Genomic DNA, 16,883 nt, shown 5'->3' on the forward strand with positions numbered 1-16,883 from the left:
TTATAGAATATTAGATTGATTAGTTCTTATTAATTTAAAAGTATAAATTAATTTTTAATATATATTTTTTAAGTGACAAAGAGCTAGTTTTTAATTTTTCTAAAAATCCAATATGGTCGATGATTAAAGTGTCTAATATTTTAAGAGATAAAAATTTCATTTATCTATTTATTTTTAAAAATAAAATTTTCTTTTTCTAATTTTGATATTAGAAACTAATTTGTTTTTTTTTTTTTGAAATAATTTATTCTAAAACTTATGATCCTTTTGTTAATTATTTATGACCCTGGGTAAACACGAAGTTTACAAGACGAGGTACTTAACCGCTGCGGTCACTAGCTTAGCTTGGGCCGAAGGCACAGAGAAAGAACGATAGAATAGATGTTTCCGAAGGAGAATAGTAGTAACGGCTACCATAACCCGCCGCCGCCGCCGCCGGGAGTGGGTAACATTAACAGCCACAGAGAGCGAGCCCGTCGAGGCACGCGCAGGTCACGTGCTTCCCGAGACAGTATCAGCCTTAGGGTTTATGACCAGCAGCAGCAGCAGCAGCAGCGAGCTCCTTGCACGGACTTCGACATGGCCTATTTCCATTCTTACGCTCACCTCGGTATTCACGAAGAGATGATAAAGGTTCTGTAGCATATACTATATCCTTTTCTTCCTCTTTTATTTCTGTCGTATTTTACTTCATTATTTGTATATAGCCTATATAAGATTGTTGCTGTTTCTAAAACCACAAGAATGTCGTTGTTCACTGGAATAGCAAAGATATATTTTGCATTTTTAGCGAATATTCATTAGAGCATTTTGATTTTGATTTTTTTTTTTTAAATTTTGGTTTAAATATCATTAGCTTTTCATGGTTTTGGTTGAACGTATTTGGTGTAAAGCACTTGGTTTTTTGAATGGGGTTTCTATAACAGTTTGACTGCGATTTATTGGGATGCAATGCTCAATTGATTTTGTATCCTCCAATTTCTCTATGGTTTATTCTTTTTCTTCTTAAAGCAATGTCTTAGTAGAAACTAACTTTTCTTTTCCTTTCTTATCATAGGATCGCGTGAGGACTGAAACTTATAGAGAAGCAATCATGCGGCATCAGAGTTTTATTGCAGGCAAAGTAATTTAGCGATCACAAGTTATTGAGTATATATATATATATAGTATTTGGTTCTATTTAAGTATTTTGTTATTCTAGGGAAAAAATATTTGCACAATTAAATTCCAGATGGAAGCCATAGAGCCCTAGTATTTATATGATATTTGCCTGAAACATTAATCTTGATCAAAATTAAACCTCAGCCTCTGACATAATTGATTTCAGAAAAATTGGGGAGAGAATTTCTGTTTCAACAAAAATATGACTGTAAGTTGGGTTATTACTACTAGATTTTCTGTGGGTAACTTGGTAATCCTGATTTCAGTAGGCAGAAACCATACTGATAAGGAATTGAAATCAGACTAGAAGTTTTGGTTAATATTTTCAATGCTATGACAAGAAACAGAATACTAAAAACACCATTAACACTTCAGAAGGGTATATGTACGTGTCTTCCCTTCCCAATCATAACTCAAACCTTGTTTAGCCCCCTGTCTCTCCATTGAAGTGAGCTAAGTAACAATTCACTGTCCGCAATTCACTTACAGAGTTAATTGCTCTTTTATTCTCTACTTTATTTTTGTTAGAATCTTTTGGGGGCAATTACACAAAACTGTGATTTATTGCACATGTGAAAATTCTGTTCAGAGCTTTAGAGTCAACAAAGAGTATACCTTCTGTCTCACATTTGACCTCTCTCAGATTCAGATTCTCTTTGAACTTTCCCACACTTCTCACCTTGTCCTTCACTTCCTAAGTCTGAGATAGCTCCCCCTTTTATTCCATTTCCCTAACTAGGTCACATGTACAATCTTCAAAACATTTTTCCATCCATATTTCTCTCATTGCATCACGTGGTTTAAACATGCTGCTGCCTGGCCTAAAGTCTAGGTAGGGTGCTAATTTGTAAATTAGAAGTCTTTCAGAAAGACCAAAAAAAAATCTTTTTAATTACAAATATGATTCCTGTTTCAATTTTAATTCTTCTTACCTTGTGTTTGAAAATATGAATAACTTGATTTAATTTAAAATCTTTGGCCATAATAGAGGATTTCGGTTCAATACGTGAAGGACCTCTTGTTGGGTTGTGTTACTAATTGTAAAATCAATGAATGAGAGATGGTATGCCATATGAATTTACAGCTTGGAACCAGAACCAACCATTGGTGGCTGCATCTTATGCAAGATTCTTTTTTTTCCTTTTTGTTTTTGTTTTTGTTTTTGGTCTTCTTAAATCCTGCTTTTCCCACTAATGTGCTATCTTCCTTCAGGTTGTAGTTGACGTGGGATGTGGTACAGGAATCCTTGCAATATTTTGTGCTCAGGCTGGTGCAAAGCGGGTAAGCTCTTTCAAATTGAAATGGTATACTTTTTCAAGTTTAGATACATGATAGCTTTAGTTTTAATATGATAAAATATATTTGTATAAAAATTTCGCCGATGCTTTATTATTTCTTGCCAATCCTTTTTACATACTCGCTTACAAACGGGCAGCTTGGTGCAAAGCATCTTGCATTACACAGGGTCTGGGGAAAGGCCACACTCAAAGGGTGTAATGTAGGAGGTTTAACTTGATGCGAGACTTGAATCTATGATCTTAAAGTCACACGAGACAATTCAACGTTTGTTCTAAGGCTCCCCTTATTTACATACTCACAGACAATTATATGTTTTTCTATAGATGCTATTTTCCCAGTCCACCTTCATAGATGGCTTTAAATAAAAGTGCAATAAGTGATAGTAGATGCTTGATCTTGGTTAGATTAGATTTGTCATTTTCTATCACTGATTGATTAAATTTGAAGTTACCGAAGTCAAAATTTGTGAAGGATTTTTTTTTTCTTCTTCATTTAACAACCTTATTTTTTTTAATAGTTTTTGCATCCCTTTTATTGATTGTTTAAATCTGTTGTGCATTTTTAAGGAATATTTTTCATTTTTTGCGCTGTATTTCTTTTCATTTCTATTTTCTCAACTCCTTATGTGATATTTTTAAATTGTGAAAGATCTGGTTATTTTTAATTAAAATTGTGTCTGCTGACCCATACTCCTTGTGATAAAAGACTTACTGTTACTATAACTCTTTAGCCACGCCTTCCCCCCCTTCTCCCAAACCAAAAAAAAACTCCCAACCCAAATTTTAGGTTTTTATTTGATCAATTTTATTGCCCCAATAGTTTCACCTAGTTGTGTCAAATATGGCTTATACTATACCATTAGAGAAGTGTTTGACATGAATGACACTCTGGAATGTCGTATTTTCAGGTATATGCAGTTGATGCCAGTGACATTGCCCTGCAGGTAATTCTCAAAAGATTTTTTCATTGTTGTAAATTTTTTTTGTTCTGGTGCAAATGAAGATGATCATGTTTCTATTTTGCTAATATGTTCCTCTCTTGTTTGGGATTCATATGTACGTCTGTGGCATTGCTAGCTAAAATGTTCTCTCTTTGTGGGATAAAAGAGAATATCATTATGACAAAGAAAGCAATGATACATGGATATGGAGGATACAAAAGCAAAAGACAATGAAAATAAGAGCTATATATAAAGCATAGCTTTCCTTCCTTTCTTCAATAAAGCACTTAACCTATGGCACTGTTTAGTGCACCATGTAGAATAAGATTGGAGAGGAGAAAGGATACTGGAGAGGATATGATGAGTTATCTATTTTGTGTTTCCATACTAGATTGTGTTTTTAACCATTTGAGATGCTATAACATTAAAGGAAGAAATGAAAATAGAACTGCCTAGAAGTTCACTTTGATAGTTGGTTGAGTTTAAACCCCCAAAATGTACAAGTATATTGATTATATTACATGACATATAAGCCTTGGGCCCCCTACTAGAACTTAGTGGTGGGGCTTGGTCGAAGAACCATTAGGTAGCGACCCTTTTCTTAGGGAACGTATGTAAGGTATTGCATCATATGGCTCCACCCTGAGGTTCCATGGTTGGCCTTTGTCATTAGACAACTATGTCCATTTGGAGTCAACTAGTTGGGTTTGGCAATTGATCAAGTGACACAGTTATATCTTGTAAATTGTATTAACTTTTAAAAATTTAAGATCAAAATCTCATTACATATATTTGTCTGACATTCGCATTACTAAGTAACAATATTCCTAGATCTGTGAGGGTATGGTACAATGAACTTTTGCTTAGTTGTTTTAGGAATGCTGTATCGTATTTTGACTATTGTCAATTATTTCATTGCATGCTTCGCCAATGTCCTCGGCGGCAGAAATATATTTTCATTAGTATGAGTTATGAAATTCTACTTTTATCATAAAGTAAATTAAAAAAAGAATTGTGTTCTTGGCAGCCTATTTCTCAATCCTTCCCATTCTCCCAGTATTTGCTTGGTATCTAATTGTGTTATATACTGGAAATGTAATTATTGATTATATTTGTATTATTCATTCTTTTTGTATTTACAGTTCCGTTGTTGTTCTCGTAACATCTGGCAACTTTTAATATTGGTTGTAAGCTAATTCTCAGTGTCTGGTCGCATCTTTTTTCTTTTGTTTTTCCCCCTCTTATGATTTTGTGGTTGCTTCTGTTTTGTTATGTATTTCTTTCCCCTTTGTGTTTTTCTTTTTCTTCTCTCCTTTAAAATTGATTGTTTACTTTGACAATTACCACTTTGTCAATTTCACATAAGTCTATGATGTTTAATAGCACTTTTTAGGTTGATTTTCTTTGGTTTCAATTAGTTATTTTCTTTTGCAAGCAGGCAAATGAAGTTGTGAAAGCAAATAATCTGTCTGATGTTATTGTTGTATTGCATGGAAGGGTTGAGGTATGTTGCTTTGAATGATAAATATTTCATAATTCTTGAAAGGTGCTATGTAACAACAGGTATCAAGTAGCAATATAGCAGGGAAGAGCTCTTAGGCAATACCAATATGGTATTCCCCTCCTCCCTTTTGTGTTATTCCCCGAAAATGAAGGGAAAAAGTGTAACTAAGGTATCAGGTATTCGAGAAACCTGATTCTCCCGTAGTCATGGTTTGAATGCCGTCTCACTACTTCCTCACAACCCTTAATTGTTCTCACCTACCCCTCATAACAGGATCCTCACTCTCACTCACTTGCCAGCTAGTCAAATAGATTACAAAACCCACTCTAGGCAATAGTTCATTCAAATTCAATTACAATTGAGTCCCTAATTTCTATTTGGCTGGGTACCTAGCATGCTTTGATTTATACTTAAAGTATAGTAATCTAAATATTGACAATGTTTGAATCTGTGAAAAAATAAAATTCAAAAGAGAGACAATGAAACTCTTAAAATTCTAATTTGAAATGACAATTTAATTGTTGCAATCAACAAGTATACTAGTCAAACAAGCAATATAGTTGATAGTAGTGTCTCTAATCCCATAACATTTGATTTGGAATGAATTATTGATTTTGACTAAATCCTAAATATTTATTGGACTAATGAGTAATTTTGGCAAAAAATGGAACATATAATGAAATAAAATAAAAATGCAGTATATTGAGGACTTTGCTAACAAGTGGAAGTTTTTTAAGTTTTTCATGCATTTGATGTTATTGGAATGTTTATGTCAAAAAATTGTAAGGAATCTTCAATTTTTTCACATGTTCAATACTAAACTTCCACTTTGGATATGTTAGCAAAACCCGTAAATTTAATAGACAACTAACTAACTGACTTGATAAACAATAAATTTATTGACTATAAGTGGAATGTTAACGAGTACAGGTATAGTGAACTTTTTGAGTGCTGTGATAATGTTGTTGTGCATGCATTTAGGGTAAGCAGCTGGATATGTTGGAGAAATTTCTCTTGGATGTAGTTTTCCCAAGTTTTGTATCTGAGGCATCCACTTGCCACTCTTATTTCACATATTTCCTCTTTAACAAAACTGGTCCATAAAATCTATGATAGTTTTAGTTAATGTTTACTGCATATTCTACTTTACTCTGAAACGAGTATAAAATCTTTCTATGTTAACTTTATATTTGATAGATTACCCAGCCGAGTCACTATTTACCTCAGGATTATGGTTTTTGCAGGATGTTGAAATCAATGAACAGGTGGATGTTATTATTTCAGAATGGATGGGTTATATGCTTCTATATGAGGTGTTTATTATGATTCTTATGGTTGTTTGAGTTCATATGCATTTTTCGCAGTTAAAAATATTTTAACAAATTATCATGAAAGCAGTTAAGGAAATTGGTCAATTATCTTTCGCTGAGAGACATTGACACAGCAAAGTAAAAGAGAATTTGTTATCTAATGGTCGCAGTTCTTGGTACTTATTCAGTACTGCTGTGGAATCTTAGCTATTCATAATGCTTTCGAATAATCATCCTTGTGAAGATGATTGGCAAAGTAGATTTAAAAATACCTTAAAATTGTTCTGTTTCTTTCTTTTTTTAATTTAACATTTATCCGCACAACACTGCCAAACAGGCAGCACCTCATTGTTCGAATCTGCATTCCTTTCTTTGTCTCGAAAAGAGCAAATAATACTATGTTCATGTTTTTAATTTGAGTGTGATCATTGACATGGTTATTGATTTACTACTGAGGTACACCTGGTTTTGTGACGGCATATAATATAATATTGATAATGAGTTTTTCAGTAGTTTCAAACCTGATGTCATTTAATTTCAATATACTAATGATGTATACCACTTATTTTTTTTCCTTAAACACAATTTTCAGTAAGTATCAAATTTCGGATTAATAATAATTTGTGAAAGGAACAGTAAGGCAGGATTAATTAGGACAAAATGGAACACCCAAAAATCCCACGGATCTCAATTCAATCATTTCCATCAAGAGAGATGTGAAAAAGATATTTATGAGTTGTTGATATGCTATGTTTTTTATGAATGGAGGAACCAAAATGATATTTCGATGAGATCCTTGTTTTCCTTTTCCAACTTAGGTTGGGTTTGGCTTCAGTTCAAACATTAGTCTTTTGTCTGAAATGATACTTTGGCATCATTACATCAGCAGAACCTTTATTTTCCCTTTTCTTGCAGCAACTTTTATAATTTATATGGGTTTGAAGATTTTGCTTTTGTTGTAGAGCATGCTTGGAAGTGTCATTACTGCTAGAGATCGCTGGCTCAAACCTGGGGGTCTTATCCTTCCTTCAAATGCAACGGTATCTTTATTTTGTTTCTAAATTATTGACAGATATGTTGTTGTGAAGGTCTCTTCTAGAAAGTTCGTGTCTGACTGATACCTGACCAAAAAAAGTATACCTATCGATATTACAAATGTTGATCAAGAAGTTCAGTACTACTAGTTAAAAGTGTTTCCCCCTAAAGTTTGATCAATCTAGTCGAGATTTATTTTCCATGAAACCTAGAATTGCTAAAATTTGGTTGACAGTCACTAATTACTGGATTTGGTTTATCCTGTACTTGATAATAATATGATGTTTTTGTCTTGTCAACTATAAAAATGCTGACCTTTTGGTGTACTTTTCTCTAGTTGTACATGGCTCCTGTCACACATTGTGACAGATACAGTGGAAGCATTGATTTCTGGCGCAATGTTTATGGAATTGATAGTGAGTGCACCACTCTGGAACTTAGATGACACTCAAGATCTTTGTTTTATTGAACTTCTTACTGACTTCAAGTACATGGCTACATGCTAAATCTGGATTTGCTTATTTACTGATTTATTACCACTTTGTTTTGTTGGGCTTGCAATACTTCATTTACTGTATTAACATTTTCTCAAGGACATTTTTTATTTTTGTTGTATTTGTAAAATATTCCTTTACTAAAGTCGTGTCTGACCCTGTTGATACTATATATTATGTTATTATATATTATGATGCTAGATATGGTAGAGGTGATTTGGATATCACCTCTTAAATAAAACTTTTGCTCTTCATGTTGTATTTTTCATCCTTCAAGGATCATACAATCGAAATAACTTTTCTGCCACATTGCCTTGTCTATAACAGAAATTGACGGGATGGATAGAAGTTTGTGGATAAGATTTTATGTGTAAATTTGTTTTGTACTTTTATCTACTGTTTTCCTCCTCGCTTTTTTAATGCTGCTTTTGGTTTCAGTGTCTGCCATGTTATCATTAGCAAAACAGTGTGCATTTGAAGAACCTTCTGTGGAGACAATTACCGGTGAAAATATTTTGACATGGCCACATGTGGTGAGTCTGGAAGTGTTGTGGCTGTTAATTTTTTTGGAATTTGCATCTATCAGATGCTGAAGTATAAAGTACATGCTCTTCTAGGTTATTCATTTAATTACTTGTATTGGTTGAGTTTGAAATTTGCTTCTGAAATACCATCTGAAAAAAAGATCGGTTCACTTCGTAACATGTTTATTCATGGCTTTCCATGATGTACTGTGTCGAGTATGGCTATATATTGAATTACAGCTCTTTTTATATTTCAAGATTAGGTGGGAAGCTTGGTAGTTATATATCATCTAGGGGGGATTTTTCCCACTCCGGAGATTGTTAGGTAGAGATAAGTTGTGTAGTGGAACAGTTACTGTATTATGTAGGTAGAGCCAGGATCTTCATTTGTCAGTGCTTTTTATGGTTTAGCTTATTATGCTATTTTTCCAAATAATTATACCAAACAAGCAGTAGCTTCTCAAAACGGACCTTGAAATAAGAAACCTTTGAAATTTGTAGTATTAGTTTTTTTTTTGGAACGCTAGTTGACTAGGACCTTGATGTGGAACTGGTGGGAGAAAGGGTATAAAGGAAGAAGTAGAGGTGGAAGAAGGAAAGACAAAACAAAGTCGTAGAAAAGGGAAAAGGGCTAAGATCAATGAGAGGTAGGCTCTTTTTTTTTGAGGGGATAAAACAGAAGTATAATTAACTAGAAAAAGTTTGAAATTTTTGACGGAAAGGTTTTTGACATCAAATAGGTTCCTGAAAGTTAATGTGGGAAGGAATTAGTTCTTCAAAGTTGTTTGACATTATATGCAATGAGTTCTTAACATGTAACATTAGTTTCTAAATCATGCATGTGACATCAGTAGATCACTAAAGATGTCTTTAGAACAAATCAAAGTGATGTCACATTATGATTCTAGGGACCTATTGATGTCATTTGCCAGTTACACATGTTTACTAAAATGATCAAGCATATCATTCTAGAAAACAGTGTTTGGTCTCTTAGAACTACTGTGGCCATTAATGCTGGAAGCAAAGACTGAAGTTTGAATGCAAGTCTAAATGGAATGAAGTGATTGGTGAAGAGTAAGTGGAGGATTTGGAGCCATTTTGGAAGGGTGGTTGGCAGACCCTCAAAGATCTGCTGGTTTTTGGATCATTATATTCTGCCTTTCGGTTTAGCTAAGAGCAATTTTACCTAATGTAGTTTCTTTAATAAAAAAAAAGAAAATGTAGGAAGCCCTACACCAATATTTGCTTGTTAGTAATACCGGGTATGAATATGTGATTAAGGAGAAGAAGAGGAACATGGATAAGGTTTGTGATTGGGTTGACATTTGTCGCCTTCGTCAGATTGTAGCAATTTTGTGTTTATGAGCGAAGAGAAATTCCATAATATCCATGGATAAATCATATTGCTGTCTTTCTTATTGGAAAGGTGTTTTTCCATCTTTATACAAGTTTTTATGGTCAGATACACTGAGGTGGTGAGCATTGGTCCTAGCATGTTGTTTTGTTGTGTCTGTGTGTGTCGGAGGAGTAGAAGAGCAAGATTTTTTGTTTGTTTTGGGGGGGATTTTGGGGGACTCCTCCATTCCCACGTTATGGTATGCAATAAGTCTCGGTAGATATAGCTGAACCAGTAAACATCATCAATAACTTGGTAATATTACTGGGTTTATGCAATTCTATAAATTGTAGGATGCCTAAATCACAAAATGCATATATTTGTTCAAATAACCTGTTTGAATAGGTAAAGGGTGTAAATATTTTTATACAATAATGTATGTGACTATGTGTTTTTATATATGCTTGCATATTGTCTCTCCATTTTGGGTTTCCTGTGATTTTGAGTAACATTTTTGAAGGAATTGCTCATTACTATTACAGGTGAAATATATTGATTGTTATTCTGTTACCATTGGTGAGCTAGAAACTGTAACAACAAGATTTAAGTTCAATTCAATGATGCGAGGTAACTTTTGTATGTTTCTTTTCTTTGATGTGTTGAGTCCTGATTTTTTTTCTTCCAGCTGTGAATATTTGAGCCTCCCACCTCTTGTACTTGCTTGCTTTTCACAGTGCTCGTCTAGTTTATTATAAAATTGTTCATTTAGTGAATTATTTTTCCTTTGTTCTACAGCACCACTTCATGGTTTTGCATTTTGGTTTGATGTTGAATTTAATGGGCCTGCAATGCCACAAAGCAATTATCCTTCATCAACTTCATTTACTGATAATCATCTGGTGAATGGTAGTCAGAGGAAAAAGCGGATAAATCCAAATGAAGCATTGGTCCTATCCACTGCACCTGAGGACCCTCCAACACATTGGCAGCAGGTGCAGTAATTATATATATCTATCTATATATATGGTTTTGGTTTCCATGTTTCCATGATGTTGATACATTCAGTCCATGCTTACCACCATGTCAGGTAGTTGTTTAATGGGTAAACCTACCAAAAACAGTACCGAAAGTTCATATCACTGACAATTAATCTCGAATGATATGAATGACAAATAAACCTCTGAAATATTTAAAAACGTGAGTAAAATGACCAAAAAATGTATTTTTTTTTTATGTGGCAAATGACTTTTGTATTTTAAAAACATGCTGAATTTTTGTGGGAAGATTTGAATAACTATTTAGAAGATGTATGTAAAAAATCAGAGCAGAATTTAATCTCTAGATTTCTTTCTTCCATTTTTTTTTTTAAAAAAATTCCCTCATTCACAAGAAAAGGATAAAAGAAAATCACAAAAAAATCACTTGGTGTAAAATCACCAAATTTTAAACATGAAAATGTAACATTTTTCTAAAATGGTTGCAAAAGCTTACATCAAATCATATCTTTAAACCTTTCTGAGAAAGTGTATCTAATATCTGGTTTGTCACGTTTTTAATCTTGTTTGTATCTTTTAGAGTTATTTTTATTAACGATATAAACTTTGTGGTATCATTTTGGTAGTTCCCCCTTGTTTAATGGAATCAAATTGGTGTCATTCAATGGGCAAAAATAATAATGTAGGCATAGTCTTTTGATTTGCAGTCTATGTACCATTTGAATGTCACTAATCTTTCTGAAACAAAATTGATATTCTGAAAATTGTGTACTAAATATTGGGTTTACAGCATTACACTAGTAGTGTCATTTTTAGGTTTTTTAGTTTTGGGTAATGATTGTACCTGAAGACAAGAGAGCTGGGTTCAACAACTTTGGCAAAATATGACCGAGGAAGAGTGAAACTAAGACAGACAGGGACCCTGATCCCTCTTTCTATTTATTTATGCTAGTTTTATATTATCCTCGTTATTTTACCGCCGGAATGAAGTGCACAAAATTGCATCTTCAATAATGACAGTACTTTTGATGTCATGAAGTTATTAATCTATTTCGCAGACGTTGATATACTTTTATGATCCGATAGAATTGGAACAAGATCAAGTAATTGAAGGTCTAGTGACATTGACACAAAGCAAAGAGAATGCTCGCTTTATGAATATTCACCTTGAGTATACGTGAGTGAGACATTTATTCTATGCAATCGTTTCTATTTTAACCATGAGTGTTATTGATTCTGACTTTATTCCCTGCCATTGCAGTTCGGGAGGTCGATCACACATCAAAGAGTCTGTAATGAGATGATCTCCACAACCATGAGTAGTTTTTGCATCCCATATACGCGATCCTCCAAGTAATGCATATATATTTTACTGGTTTATTTTTCTAACAGATCTGAGTTGCACAATTCACTAATCTCTGGTTACTAGATTAGAAATGGAGAAACTGACAAACCTCTTAACATATACTGTTAGTTGACTGATCAAAATTTTGTTGTAAATTGATTCTGTTTGAAGGGAGCTTTAGAGTAATGGCTGATTTGTTTTCGTGTGATCTCAAGGTCACGGGGTCAAGCCATAGAATCAGCCACTGATGTTTGCATCAGGTTAGGCTCCCTATATTACACCATTTGCGTGCGGTCTTTTTCCGGACCTTGCATAACGCAGTATGCTTCGCACCCGCTGCCCTTTTTAATTGATTCTATTTAACATGAGTCGGATGTTTCTAATCTGTTTGTCAAACTTTGTTTATTGTTGGCTTCTTTTATTGAATTAGACATTCTTGTCTTTTTATGTTCAAAGTCATTTAAAATTGTAAGCATTTTGTCTTTCGTTGTTCATCTGTTTTGCCTTATCTACTGGCTAACGATGTACTTTAATTTAATGTGGTTGAAGATAAAAAAGATTGTGCATGTTTGCTTGGTCACGTTGTAAAACTACGACCTAACTCTGCACCGAATACTATAGAGAAGCCACTGTGTTTCTGTTGTGGATACAATTGCATATGTCAAGGATTTGTGATGGGATAAAATAAAACACAGTCGTATGTCTCTGGACAATTCTGTCATGAGGGTGTATGAATGGGTAACTTAATTGGATGCGTCTGTTTTTAGTTGTTCTAATTCTGTGTTTTTTCAGTATCAGGAGGAGCTGAGTAAGGTATTAGCGTTTCAAATTCATGACAATAGTGAAATATGTTTGAAATATTCTTTTAGACAAGCTAATAGAGGATTTTTTTTTTTTTTTTTAAATATTATATTCATGACAATAGGCAGATGCCATTGTGTGAAATTCATGATTTATTTATTTATTGTTGTCTTTGCTTCCTTGGACGTTCCCCGATTAGTTGTTTCAAAACTGAGTTTAGTGTATATAATACCTCAAATCAGTCCAAAATATTTTTAGCAAGTCATTTTCATTCTTAACAAATTTTAATCATCAAATTATTTTTTAACTTTATTTTGTTAGGTAAATCAATCTTCATGTCGAATGTCTAACGAAATAAAATTTGGAGACTGATTTGGTATTAAACTTTGTTGAAGATTAAAGTGTTTGATTAGATTTTGTAGTGACTTATTTGGGATATTATTCATGCCATTAAAGTCTGAGTAAGTTTTGTTGTGCAACAACTAACCTATATTCATTTTATTTCCGATTGATTGCAAAAGTATTGACAATATTTAGTGGGAATTGTGTGCCCAACTTTTAATGACCATGATTTCGTTGGAATGTAGGTCCGAGAGAATCTTACGTAAGTTTTTTTTTTTAATGAATCTCATTTGTGTTCTTAGAATGTGTATGTCTGCATATAGAGTTTATGATGATGTTGTGGTAATATAAAATGTATGGACTTATTCTTTAACGCACGCTCTTGCCTTTCCCTGTTGCATCTTGTCTGCACATAAATATGGGCATGTGCTGGATGTTTCAAAATAACCATGATATGAAACTTTTCACTAGTGGCCGTCTGTAGCTGTCCTTTGCTCACTGGACGCGTGCGAGACTTTTGTCACACCAACTTTACAATTCTTTGCTTGAATCATTTTGTGCTACAGCGATTTTATGTTCACACAAGGGCATCTTTTAGTATTAGCAAACAACCTAGTAACCTACCAACTTTAGCTAGAGAGAATTGATCTGAAAAAGGTATAGTTAAGTATTTTGCAGAGTTACTTGCATGTGGGTTAATAAACATATATTGTAGAGCGAGCTTCTCCAATCACCAGTGCTGCAAAAGAAATATATTGATCGTTAGAAAGTAGAATTAATATAATATATATATATATTGAGGATCAAATAATATCGCTATTAATTTAAGTAACTATTATATCGTTAAATTTGTTTGTGTAATTAAAAAAAAATCGGTGGATTAGAAATTTATATGTTGTAAATCATCTTTAGAAAAATTTCCGACAATCCAAAATTGTTTACTTTACATTTTTTTATAACTAGAAAATCAACGTGTATATTTCTTCGAACTATACATAAAGGGTTATTTAATTAAACCTTATTGGTGTTGTAAAATTTGATATAAATTATCTTCATTTCATATTATTGTGAGTTAATGTTTAATAACAAGCTAATTGATATCCGATTTAAGTAAAAATTGTTATAGATGATCTTCAGTATATATTATTAATTCATTATGATGTAATGGTGGGTTCGGTAAAATATCAATCTTATAAAAAATTTATACAAAGTAAAGTTGTTTAAATTGATAGTTGTATCATTTGATCCAAATAACTTGGTAGGGAATTTGGAAATTTTGAAGGAAAAGGAATTAAGATGAAGTAAACGGGTTATTTCATAATTTAAACCTTTCTTATTTGGGGATTATTAATTTATTAGGAAATGAGATTTTCAACAAGGGCAATTTATAATTTAATTATATTTAGTGTACACTAAAATTAATTATCAAAATTAGTTATTAATATAAAATACATATTATAATACAAAATATATATTGAAAATGAATTAAATAATATATATTTATATACAAATAAATAATGATTAATTTTAGTAGTTAATTTTGATATACACATAATATTTTATATATATATATATATCAATTGTGTCAATGAAAATAGGATCAGATTAACACATGGTCGCTCTTGTCAAACAGAAATGATTTTTTATGATTAATTTAACAATTTGGTCTTCCATTGATATTTTTGTCAGCAAATACTGAATATTTCGGAATAAAAAACGTCCAAATAACTAACACGTTTTAGTAACACAAGTAACAAATAATCCTATTTGAAATAAGTAAAAAATTAAACAAATAGAATACAAAATAGGATACGCTTTGGTGACGGTGTTTTGCTACTTAATATCAGATTGCATAGAACCAGCAAAGGGATGATAATAATACTGAAATTGGTGAATTACAAGTAATAGCAAGTATGTTTATGAGTTTCTTTACGTGATGGACAAATGTGGATGAAGAGAAGAACTAAGGAGTAGGATGAGTATTGAGTGGTATATATGTGTACTATCAACCAACAGAGGCAAAATTGAGAGGTGATCCTCGCAATACTGAGTCATACCTGCAATGACACAGAACAGAGATCAAGCTACCATCTAATGAACAAATTAAAAAGGGGATTCCATAAATTAGAGATTCATTTGGTTGGCTTATTTTAGTGTGACGGGAGATGAGCCCTGGGCTTGAACCTGGTCTAGTTTCATGATAATCATATCAGACAATGTTCACTCTCACTTGTCCGTTTAATATTGGAGGTTGGAATTCTATGGACAATACAAAAATTAATTGACTAAACCCATTTTTTAGTGTCTGATAAAAGAAAGAACAAAGAAAAACTAAGATGAAGATATCATCTGCTTCCTAATGATCTGATCAACAACACTACAAGGAATTAAAAACTTAGTGTAAGGACGAGAATGACTAGTCGCTATCTTAGCTAAACGGTTAGCTACCAAGTTCATTGTTCATTAAATCAATTGAACATAAACCACCCAATTTTGTTGCAGCACCTGTCTATGTATTCTCTCTAGGATGAATCCTTTGTAATCAAGAGATAAGTCTCTAGACAATTTGTTTCGCAAATCACCTCCCTGTAGCCACTTATCCAAGCCAAATAAAGGCCCCTCCGAATTGCTAATAGCTCACAATAACCATTTACCTGTACTGTCCCAAATAGCACACCCAAACCAGCAAATTGGTCTTGTTTCAAAAGACTATCATCACAATTTAATTTAATAACATTAATTGTGAGAGGGTACCAAGAATCACACAAAGAGGGGTGATGTGTCACTTGATTAGAATGCTTAATAGCAGCATACTCAGCTGCAGAGTGCCTGATAAACTTGAGAATCTTCACCTTGCTTCAAATGTTATTTTAATTAAAAATATCATTGTTCCTGTCCTTCCAAATCCACCAAAGACCTTCTACAAAAATCTCTTTACTGATCCGAAGGTTTAGACAAAGCCAGCTTTAAAAATTCAAGGAGGCATCCAAAGTTCGCATTCCCACCTTCAAACTCTCCCAAATCGGTCTCACGTTATTACAAAGTCTGAGGCAATGTTCTACAGATTATGGTGCTTCATTACATCTGGGGCAAAGATCCGTTGCTGTTAGGCGTCTTCGGTAATGGAAGTTAGCAGTGGAAATGACCCCATGCACGATGAGCAAAATCAACCCCGTGACCTTCTCAGGTATTCCCAAACGCCAGAGCCACAACCAATTCTTATTTGTATCCCATGCAACCTTTCTTTTAAGGAGTCATTCATAACCATTCCTTGTTGAGTAAGCCTTTGAGGCATTCTCAATACCAGTTCAAATCACACCCTACCTGAATTATAGGGTTGTAAGTTGTAATATCTAACTTTAGGGTCTCATGTAACACAGTATAAATTTGATCAAAATTCCAACTTTCACCAAATCACACATCGCCTAAGGAGAGACAAGTGTCTGAAATATGTATAAAAAGGATCTATGGGGCCAAAGGCCCCGACTAGGGGTTGCAAGAGGGGAAGCCCGCTCCACCCCGCCAAAAGCCCGCCCCACCTAGTGAGACGGTCCTAAAATCCCATCCCACCCCGCCTAACTGCAAGCTGGCGGGCTAGCAGGCTAAACCCGCCAAATCTCCTCTCTTTTTTTTTTTTACTATTAACTATTAAATAATATATATAATTTTACAATTATTTTAATAAATTTATAATTTCTAAAAACAAAAAAAAATTATAATTTTTATATTCACAAACATTAAAGTCTTTGTAATTATAAATATCAAATAAACATAATATAAACCAAGTTTTCATCCAA

General features: G+C 33.3%; 1 protein-coding gene across 3 annotated transcripts; it reads left to right on the forward strand.

Annotated features, from left to right (window-relative positions):
• Positions 1-280: 280 nt before the first annotated feature.
• PRMT6 (protein arginine methyltransferase 6) lies at positions 281-12,329 on the forward strand. 3 transcript variants are annotated; one of them, XM_016325027.3, is made up of 14 exons: positions 281-633; positions 1,058-1,123; positions 2,374-2,442; positions 3,368-3,403; positions 4,839-4,904; positions 6,149-6,217; positions 7,177-7,254; positions 7,587-7,665; positions 8,182-8,276; positions 10,146-10,230; positions 10,399-10,595; positions 11,657-11,775; positions 11,860-11,951; positions 12,115-12,329. In XM_016325027.3, the coding sequence occupies exons 1-13, from the start codon at positions 382-384 to the stop codon at positions 11,900-11,902; spliced, it is 1,254 nt and encodes a 417-aa protein (XP_016180513.1). In that variant the 5' UTR covers positions 281-381; the 3' UTR covers positions 11,903-11,951; positions 12,115-12,329. The 3 variants fall into 3 exon arrangements, 2 of the variants coding, with proteins under 2 accessions (XP_016180513.1, XP_016180512.1); XR_015883367.1 differs by having other exon boundaries at positions 11,685-11,775; positions 11,860-12,329; XM_016325026.3 differs by having other exon boundaries at positions 11,860-12,329.
• Positions 12,330-16,883: the final 4,554 nt, after the last annotated feature.

Source organism: Arachis ipaensis, chromosome B10 (genome assembly GCF_059453495.1).
Source record: "Arachis ipaensis isolate K30076 ecotype BB chromosome B10, ASM5945349v1, whole genome shotgun sequence".
Classification (NCBI taxonomy): domain Eukaryota; kingdom Viridiplantae; phylum Streptophyta; class Magnoliopsida; order Fabales; family Fabaceae; genus Arachis; species Arachis ipaensis.

Bases quoted from the DNA above. Each gene is read 5' to 3' on its own strand.
- PRMT6 (XM_016325026.3), top strand. From the start codon at position 382: ATGTTTCCGAAGGAGAATAGTAGTAACGGCTACCATAACCCGCCGCCG. The intron at 10,231-10,398 runs GTAACTTTTGTA...TTTGTTCTACAG, and splicing joins GTTCAATTCAATGATGCGAG to CACCACTTCATGGTTTTGCA. The intron at 11,776-11,859 runs GTGAGTGAGACA...CTGCCATTGCAG, and splicing joins AATATTCACCTTGAGTATAC to TTCGGGAGGTCGATCACACA.